The sequence below is a fragment of the Herpailurus yagouaroundi genome, unplaced genomic scaffold (assembly GCF_014898765.1).
Source record: "Herpailurus yagouaroundi ecotype Mexico unplaced genomic scaffold, PumYag 139, whole genome shotgun sequence".
Lineage (NCBI taxonomy): Eukaryota > Metazoa > Chordata > Mammalia > Carnivora > Felidae > Herpailurus > Herpailurus yagouaroundi.
This window is the reverse complement of record NW_024412394.1, coordinates 1528841-1538616: the sequence shown is the minus strand read 5'-3', so window position 1 is coordinate 1538616 and position 9776 is coordinate 1528841. Positions and strand designations below refer to the sequence as shown.

Below are 9776 nucleotides of genomic sequence, written 5' to 3'. Positions count from 1 at the left end.
ATGTGTGTGGTATTGTTACTTATAACAGTGAAGGATTTTAAAAATACATATCCAGGGGTATCTGGGTGGCTCAGTTGGTTAAACGCTGGGTTGACATCCGCTCAGGTCATGATCTCACAGCTCATGAGTTCAGGTTGCGCGTTGGGCTCTCTGCTGTCAGCACAGGGCCTGCTTCGGATCCTCTGTCCCCCTCTCTCTCTCTGCCTCTCCCCAAGTTGCTCTTTCTATCTCAAAATAAATAGATAAACTTAAAAAAAAAAAAAAAAAAAGAAAATCCCTGGGCACCTGGGTGGCTCAGTTGTTAAGCATCTTACTTCCCGCTGAGGTCATGATGTCACAGTTCATGAGTTTGAGGCCCGCATCAGGGGAGCTCCAGCCCCACTTCAGATGAGCACGAGTCCCCCTTCGGGTAAAACACGAGCTCCGGGGGAACCCCACTTCTCTCTCTGTCTCTCTCTGCCCCTCGTGGGATTCTCTCTCTGCCCCTCGTTCCCTTGGGCCCTCTTCTCTCTCAAAAAGAAAAAAAAGAAAAAAGAAAACAATAAAAAACCCACAGTGTTGATTCAACTATCCACCAGTGGACTCCCCTCAATTACATGAAAAGAGATTCATGATGTGTGATAAGCAGAAAAACACAGGTCACCACCATATCTTACATAATGTACATACAAGACATCCCATTGTTGCTATCTATCTATCTATCTACATATCTGCTTGGGTGTGTTTGAGTGTAGAAGCATACATACCAAAATGTCAATAGTCATTACCTTTAGCTCATGGGATTCTGTATTTATTCTTATATTATTGTTATTGTTTCGCCTATATGTTCTCTACCTGCTCAAAAAACATGTATTACTTCCACAATAAGAAGTTAAATTATCGGTGGGAAATAAAGAATTAGGGTGTTTCTGAAGGGACTGCGCAAGCATAAAAGGGATCATTTTCCGACAAAACACGCAGGCTCACAAGCTCCGGCGTCGGCTCCCACGTGCGTGGAGTCCCCCAGGCGGTCCAGGTTCCGAGCCGCAAAGAGCCAACCAGTCCCTCAGGCACCGCCGAGGCCACCCCAGGCAGCCAGCGGGTCCTCGCAGGGGGCGGGGCACGTCAGCCCGGAAGAGACGCCGCGCCGCGCATGCCCCTTCTTTTCGGCCCCGGTCCCGGACGTAGTAGCTGCAGAGGTGGGTTTCTCCGTGGTGCGGGTTCCATCGGCCTCCATCCTGGCCATCCAGTTGTCGTAGTCGCCGCTCCGCCCCGCAGTCGGGGCGGAGGGGCCACTCTCCTGCTTCCCGCGCGTCTATTTCTGAGTCGTGAGAGGGGCCGCGGGCGCTCTTTGGCGGGTAGTGGGGCGCTGAAAGAAGATTGGCGTCCCGTTTGCGGAGGCTGAGGAGGGGGGGATGGAAGCCCTTGTGTCGCGGCGACCCTAATGGCGAGTTTGAGGACACTGTGCTCCTCTTGCCCGTTTTTGTTTCGATCCTGAATTCTTTCCTCCGGGCTCCCTCCTTACCTGGCCTTGTAGCTCTAGTGGAAGAGTGGTAGATGAGGGAGGGAAGGCCTTGGCCCTTCGGTTTGGGGTCCTGCGTCCCTGAAAGTATACCTCGCCGTTCCGCGCTAGGTACAGTTCCCCAAATACTGCCGAGAGTACAGGGTTTGCGCCCTCCATTATGCTTACGTGAGTGTGAGAATGAAGTCTGGCGCGAAGGGCCACCCCACATCTGTTTTGCCCAAACGTCACGGCACCTTCTTCCTCGAGCGTTTTTGGCAGGTGGAGGAGGGTAATTGGCGGGTGTCAGTTTTGAGGAGTTTGAACTTCTCTTTCCTGCATATTTTCAAGTGCGTGGTTTGAGATTTCAACCCACTGGACGATAATTTTGTGTGATCGTTTTGGGGTCATGAACTTTGTTGCTGGACCCTGGCTATTTTGCCCAGAAATGCTCTTGATGGATCACTTCCTTCCAGATGTTGATGCCCAAGAAGAACCGAATTGCCATTTATGAACTCCTTTTCAAGGAGGGAGTGATGGTGGCCAAGAAGGATGTCCACATGCCTAAACACCCTGAGCTGGCAGACAAGAATGTGCCCAATCTTCACGTCATGAAAGCCATGCAGGTAGCCTGGGGGCTGCTGGAGTGGGGTGCAGATGGAGGGATTTTCCACTAAATGTTGGAGGCAGATTCCAAGGAGAGGTCAGGACAGCCAGAGCTGCTTGCTGCCTTGAAGGGCGCTGAGGTAGATACATCCTGAAAGCTTGTCTACGTAATTTAGCTTCCTTTTGCACCAAGTTTCTAGATTCGGGTCTCTAGTTGCATCTTGACAGTTGTTTTCTGTTTTACAGTCTCTCAAATCACGAGGCTACGTAAAGGAACAGTTTGCCTGGAGACATTTCTATTGGTACCTTACCAACGAGGGTATCCAGTATCTTCGTGATTACCTCCACCTGCCCCCTGAGATCGTGCCTGCCACTCTGCGTCGCAGCCGTCCCGAGACCGGCAGGCCGCGGCCCAAAGGTATGTTGCCCACGTGAAGGCCTGCTCTGAAGTTGCTCTCTCTCTCTCAGAGGAAGGGTATATGTGAAACGGTGGGGAGCAAAAGGGCTCTTATAATACACCATTGGTGTCAGCTGGACCGTGGGCCAAGTCCTGGAACCTTTGTCCCCTGGCGTAGGACTCGTAATGGAACTGCAATCATGCCAGGTCTTCAGGCCATTCCAGGTGATGCCATTAAACAGAATATAGTCAGTGGCCAGGCACATGTGGTAGAGCATGGAATAACTTTTCCAGGACAGAGATTGTGCCGGTCTCCAAAAGTCCAGAACAAAGCTGTTTACCACATGTGAAAGAAACGGAGAGTTTATTTACAGTCTCTTGGCAATGGGAGCAAAAATAATCAAGGGGTGCCTGGGTGGCTCAGTCGGTTAAGCATCCGACTTCGGCCTAGGTCACGATCTCACTGTTTCAGAGTTTGAGCCCCACGTTGGGCTCTGGTTGATTTGATTTAAAATAATCAAAACTGGGGCACCTGGGTGGCTCAGTCGGTTGAGCGTCTGACTTCGGCTCAGGTCACGATTTCGCTGTCTGTGAGTTCGAGCCCCGCATCGGGCTCTGGGCTGATGACTCGGAGCCTGGAGCCAGCTTCCGATTCTGTCTCCCTCTCTCTCTGCCCCTCCCTCGTTCATGCTCTGTCTCTCTCTGTCTCAAAAATAAATAAATGTTAAAAAAAATGTTAAAATAATCAAAACTCAAACTCCTAATCATAGTGTGAAAGGATGTGCTTGTGAGAAGGGTGGTGAATTACCTTCTGGCTGGGGATCACTGCTGGCTCACAGTTGGGTTTTGTCAAGGTTATGGTTTTCTTTCCTTAGGTTATGGAAGAACTTGTCATAGGAATTTTGTGGGAGAAGCAGTTTGTGGGTTTGGGTAATGAGGTGCAGTGTCCTAAAACCAGATAATCACCACACTGTCCAGGTTCCCCTGGCGAGAGACTTCTTAGCACTCGGAATCTATTTTTTGTGAACGCTCCCTAGGGGATTCTGGTGGTTACGTGGGATTATGTATCAGTAGAGCAAAGGTTCTCTGCTGTATCTTGGAATCCCCGGCCGGGGGAAGAACAGTCTGTGCCCCCACAGATTCTGATTTAGTTGGCATAAACGAGACCTGGCATGCATTTTAGCCACTCACTACAGGTTCGGTCTTACTTCCTATACTTAAAAAAAAAAATACAGTTGACGTTTGGAACAATGTGGAGGTTAGAGGTGCTTCTGTATTTACTGTACTGTACTCTTAGTTTATGAAAAGAAATTGTGTCTGGGTAGATCCCTGCAGTTCAGATGTGTTTCAGATCAATTATAGTCTATATTCTAATCATGGATTCTAGGTAAAGTTCTAGGGTGCTGGGTAGAGAGAATGAGATTAACTTCTAGTGTTTTGGAGAATGTTTTAAAAGTACCTTTTAAATCTGCCTAGGGGCATCTGGGTGGCTCAGTTAAGCATCTGACTCTTGGTTTCTACTAAGGTCATGATCTCCCAGTTGGTGAGTTCACACCCTGCATTGGGCTCTGTGCTGCTGGTGCAGAGCCTGCTTGGAATATTCATTCATATTTATTCTCTCTCTGTCTCTCTCACTCTCTCACAATAAAGAAACTCTGAAATAAGTTAAGCTGCCTTAACGTATATCCCACAGCCCAGGGACTAAAGGGTTCTTGGTGGCCTGTATATTTATATGCTGACTGTTGGAGGTGGGGCTTTCAGCACCTCCTTTCCCATTTGCACAGGAGATTTTCCACTTCAGAGATGGGTCAAGTTCAAAATTTTGGCTCTTCAGAGATTTGTAGAAATGGTCGGATTGCTTAATTTGCCAAGTATTTGAAGATGTGTATCTGTGTTGAGAAGTGCAGTAGAAGAAAGCAATACTTTTGCAGATGGGTGGCATTTTAATTGTGAGTTTTCTCCCATCACATTTGAGGAGCCAGTGTCAGTGATGACAAAACTTCTGGCCAGTAGTTCTGTGTCAGTTCTGTCCCCTTGAACTCATCATAACTAAGTTGCCAGTGAGAACAGGAGAGCAATTTCACTTTTCTTGGCCTGGAGGCAACAGAGTTCCCACATTGCTCTATGTTCACAGTGTGGTTTCATTTGTCTAGGTCTGGAGGGAGAGCGGCCTGCAAGACTCACACGAGGGGAAGCTGACAGAGACACCTACAGACGAAGCGCTGTGCCCCGTGAGTAATGCATCATCTGTACCGGGGTATTGGGGTGGAATCTCTGGATTCTCTGTCACCTTGGCTGGGGCTCAGCCCTCGAAAATGCCAAGATGACCAGGAAAGATTCTTGGTTTCAATCTTCAGGTCATCTTTAGCTGGAGTCTTTTATGTTTCTTGCCTTGTGCGGGGATTGGGATTAGGAGAAAAGGCCTTTTCACTGGGGACACGGAAGACTTTATTGAAGACCTTAAGTAGAGCAAAACTGAAAACTTTCAAGAAAGCAACGTGCTTTTGTTAGTTGGTGGTTGTGTTCCTGTGTCGCAAGCTCCTTGCGGGCAGGGCCCACTCAAATTGTCTTTTTCTTCTGCAAAAATGGTTCAGAACCTTGTCTTTAGGTGTTTGCATTGTCTTGGAATAACAAGTGTTTGTTCATTCAACCAATACATATATATTTCTGTGACGTACCGGGCACTGTTGTAGGAGCTGGAGAGACAGTAGTGTACGTAACAGATAAAGGGTCTTTCTCACTGAAATTGCATTTTAGTAGTAGGAGACTGGTAAGCAAAAATGAGTATATAGTCTGCCTCTGGTGTGGATGCTTCAGGGAAAAAATAAAGCAGGGGGATGGTGCAGTTTTCAATAGGGTTTTCAGTCACAGAAGCGAGATTTAAGCAAACATCTAAAGGAGGTATGGGGAGTCAGCCAGTAGCTCTCTGTGGGGTGAGCATTAAGGCACCTGGTCTGGCTTGTCTAAACCACAGAAGACAGGAGAGTCAGATGAAGGTGTAGGTCTCATAGCTTTGTGGGCCACTTAAAGAGTCCTTATCTTTGTTAAGAAGCAGTCAATTGTAATACGAAAGCAGGTTATAAAGGAATTTTCGTCAGCTTCTTCCACACATACCTGCTTCGTGTCCTGGTTCCTGATTCTTCATGAAAGAAATAGACATGAGCACCTGATCTGAATTTGTTACTGGATAGTAAGAAAGAATTTCTCCAGCCCCTAGTTCAGAGAAAGTTAATGGTTGCTCTTATTAGATGTCACATCACCGGGCACCTGGGTGGCTCAGTCGGTTGAGCTTCTGACTTCCGCTCAGGTCGTGATCTTGTGGTCCAGGAGTTCGAGCCCTGTGTTGGTCTCTGTGCTGATGGCTCAGAGCCTGGAGCCTGCTTCAGGTTCTGTGTCTCCCTCTCTGTCTCTGACCCTCCCCCATTCATGCTGTGTCTCTCTTTGTCTCAAAAATAAATAAGCATTAAAAAAAATATTTTAAAAAGTCACATCACATGGGGAAGTGGAGTAGTTCTCCAGAGGATGTGAGGTTGGGCCTGAGCCCCAGTTTGAGTGGGAATGAGCATTTCGGGTGAGAGCAACATGAACAAAAGTACAGCATTGGGAACATGATAGCTTGCTTGTCAAAGGGGCGGGGGAGTGAGGGGAGAAAAGCAAGATTTTATTTGTTTATTTTTTAAGCTCTATATCCGACGTGGGGCTCCGACCTACAACCCTGAGATTGAGTTGTGTGCTCTACTGATTGAGAACAGCATGGCACCTCCTTGAGATTCTCTCTTTCTCTCAAACTAAAATTTTAAGAAAAATAAAATACGGTGCTATTTTAACATGTAATCTGTATAAACATTGTTTTGCACTCTCTCAAGTCTTTAAGTCTGATGTATTCTGCACACACCTCAGTTTGGACCAGTGGCTGCCACACAGGACAGGGCAGCACCGGATCTTTTCATCTTTGTTCTTTACCGTGGTCATAATGAAGTTACTTTTTCCTTCTGTGAGCCTTTATGTTCTTTATCTCTTCCTTCTTTATTGCGCTGTGTCTGTAAGCTAGGTGCTGATCTGAAGCATGTAAGTAACTTGATGGGAAGTGGGGGCCTATATGAAGGGCACATAATTCAGACTTGGTGGTCTGGGCAGCCTTCCTGGAGGAGGCGGTAGTTTGGACTGTGAGTTCTGAAGGATGACATAAGGAAAGCTGCCACAGGAGAGGGACGGGGCAGAAGTGATTCACCAGTGGGTATAATTTACCTGCACTTCATGGTGTACAATTGTTGAAATGGCTTCCCTTGGTCTGTAGTAGATCACCTCATCTGATGGTTCTAAAGTGATGTTTCTTGTTCCAGCTGGTGCCGACAAGAAAGCTGAGGCCGGGGCTGGGTCAGCAACTGAATTCCAGTTTGTGAGTATCCCCCTGTTTGCTCTCCGTAGATAGGCAGTCATTGTTCTGGCCTCTGCCCTGGGTGTCTGCAAGTTCTGGGGATATGGTGTAGTGTCGTGGGTCCCACCTCTTTTTACATTAAGATACAGCATACAAACTTGTATAAATATGTAAGTTACTGAAACCTTAAGACCCCAAATCAATACGACATAGAGCATAGTGATTTCTTCATTGATGAGGATCATAATTCTAACTGCCGTAAGTAGTTTTGTGAACTAAAGCTTACAGTTAAGAACTACAAACTGGAGATTGGGCTCTAGGACCAAGATGGTGTGGAATCAGGTCCTTCATCTTCCTTTTGGTGGTGTGATATTGGGCACATTCCCTCCATGCCTGTTTCCTCATCCTTAAAATAGAGGTGATGGTCTTAGCTGTCGCGAGTACTTGTGAGATTAATTGATCTAGGTAAAGTGCTTGGGGCAGGTGCTGGCATATCACCGTTGAGGCCACAGCTGTCCCGTGCTAGGGGTGCTTCTGTGTGTGTGTGATTGGAGCACACTCTTGAATGGGTCCCCATATTCCCATTTTACAAATGTGGAAACAGGCCTAGGAGGTGGTCTTGTAGCTAGTAAAGAGCAGGGCTGGGAGTTACAGCTTGAAGTCTTGAGCCCTTACATTGGCTAATGAGGCCTGTCTGGCATCCTGCTAATATTGATGTCATATGTTTTCTCTTGCAGAGAGGCGGATTTGGTCGTGGACGTGGTCAGCCACCTCAGTAAAGTTGGAGATTGTTTTGTGTTGAATAAATCTGTAGCCAGAAAAAAGTTAACCTTGTGTGTCCTGTTTGGTTTGGATTCTGTGGGCTGAACAGGAATGATATAAGGATCAGAGTGTAAATGGGACAAGACAGTATAGGTCTAAAGAGTTGTCTTCATCCAGGGTGGCATCACTTGTGGCTGTTAGAGCTGCAGTACTTGGCTGAGACACGGGCCGTGTGTTGCAGCACGTGCTCCCCTGTTGAGTCCCATCCAGCGTGGTTACCATACTGGGGGGTATTTGGAAAGTTAGCATCTTCACTAGACGGGGCCATGCTGGTGCTACTCTGTGTGGCAGGAAGGTAGCTGTTTTGTTAGCCCTGGAATTAACGAATCTCAACCTTCTCGAAGCTTAGGGCTTACACAAATCAGGAGAAAACTGCGTCAAGATTGCACAAAATCCTCTGAAAGAGACTGCCAGCAATATGAAGACCCCTGGGAGTTTTTGGTCTTTACGTAATCAGAATAACCGCAGTTGGAGCTCTTGCTCTCGCAGGGCTCCTTCAAGGAGGAAACACTTGTCCAGTCTTTTAGAGCCTTTGAAAGTGGTGACCCTGCATATGACATGAGTAAATGGATAAGAGCGGCAATGTTCTCCAACAGGGCCAAGTGCCATCTTGGTACCAAGAGGGCTTTTTGGGGACCATGTCTGGCCCTGCACTGCAATACGGCCGGCTCGGTGTTGGGCAGGGGCCATGAAGATGCAACCTGTGAAAGGGGACGATACTGCAGACAGGTTTGCTGGGTGAGATGCCGGCTTGGCTTGCAGGTGGGACCACAACTGACGACGGTTGCAGTGAGCACACGGCACAGAGTCCCAAGTGTTTGAGGCAGCAGCTCTGGGCCAACTAGCAACTCTGGACGTGCCCACCCACCAAGGTAAGGTTTTTCAGTCAGCAGAACTTGTAACTAATAGTGGACCTTGAGGGGGTGTGGACACTTGGGAGTCATATTTATGAGCTACTACAGGCCAAGCATTGTGTGGATTTGGACAGTAATTAGCCAAGTGAGATTTGTAACCTTGAAATCCTGAAAGGGTGTGCCTGGGTGGCTCAATTAAGTGTCCAACTCTTGATTTCGGCTCGGGTCATGATCTCTCGGTGGGTGCTGATGGTGCAGAGCCTGCTTGGGATTCTCTCTCCAGAGAAAGGAACTTTTTAAAGAGATGTAAACATTTAAAATTCCTGGAGTGGTTTTGTGCTGGTAGCCATCTATTTCAGTCTTGATAGGCAGTTGTAATTTGGACCACGAGGTGGCAGCCGACAGCAACTCCCAATGTGCACTTAACATTTAGTTTTGGGAGATGAGCTTTGTATTCTGAAGCACCAATGAGTAGAAGCTTGCCTTGGCAGAAAGAGGTGGTGTTTGGGGAAGCTGTTTCAGTGCGGCCTTGGCTGCCTAGCCAAAGATTGCTTTTTATCCAATTTTTCTGCTGGCTCAAGTGATGTCAAGTGGTTTGCCCGTGTTCACACGCCTTGTGATTGTTTAACCTGGATTCCACTGTGAAATGTTAGTAGCTCCCGGCCTTTCTGTTTCCCACCCAAGCCAGCAAGCAAGCAGATGGGTTTCCATTATAGCCCTGGTGATTTTCTGGCCCTTAAATGTTACTTTTTCAGCTGGGGCTCCTTGCCAACCCTCTCCCTCATGATTTCAATTAGTCCTAGGATGTGTTCTCCAAGATCACCCATGGACTCTGGGAAAACCCAAAGATTCTACAAAGTAGAGTCATAGCCCGTGGATAAAAACAAGCTGTTGGAGGCAGCTCTTTTGCTGCCGGCCAGTGCCCTCCCCCTCCCCTGGTAGATTGGCTACTGCCGGCCAATAATCATTGATTAGCTCTTCAGGGATCGGTGTTAAGTGCTCTGGGAAACAGAAGCCTCAAGATTTGCCTTCAAGAACTTCACAGTCTAAGTAGGAAAACAAAACCAAAGCTAAGCCTTAAAAGTCCATATGCAGGCCACCCAGCTGGCTCTCAGGGTCTTGGGTTCAAGCCCCATGTTGGGCATTGAGCTTACTTTTTGAAAGAAGTCCCTATGCCAAATACTACATAAGAGGTAAATGTTTATGTCCAGAGCTAAGTGCAGGGCAGGATGGATGAAT

The 9776-nt window shown here is 47.6% G+C and overlaps 1 protein-coding gene across 1 annotated transcript; it reads left to right on the top strand.

Annotated features, from left to right (window-relative positions):
• The first annotated feature begins 1052 nt into the window (after positions 1 to 1052).
• On the top strand, positions 1053 to 7690 carry RPS10 (ribosomal protein S10). The gene is made up of 6 exons (XM_040473245.1): positions 1053 to 1178; positions 1957 to 2106; positions 2333 to 2504; positions 4637 to 4714; positions 6827 to 6882; positions 7599 to 7690. The coding sequence occupies exons 2-6, from the start codon at positions 1957 to 1959 to the stop codon at positions 7638 to 7640; spliced, it is 498 nt and encodes a 165-aa protein (XP_040329179.1). The 5' UTR covers positions 1053 to 1178; the 3' UTR covers positions 7641 to 7690.
• The last annotated feature ends 2086 nt before the right edge of the window (positions 7691 to 9776 follow it).

Excerpts from the sequence above, each read along its gene's own strand:
- RPS10 (XM_040473245.1), top strand. The coding sequence starts at position 1,957 with ATGTTGATGCCCAAGAAGAACCGAATTGCCATTTATGAACTCCTTTTC. Across the intron at positions 2,505-4,636 it reads CGGCAGGCCGCGGCCCAAAG|GTCTGGAGGGAGAGCGGCCT; the intron begins GTATGTTGCCCA and ends TCATTTGTCTAG. Across the intron at positions 4,715-6,826 it reads CAGACGAAGCGCTGTGCCCC|CTGGTGCCGACAAGAAAGCT; the intron begins GTGAGTAATGCA and ends TTCTTGTTCCAG.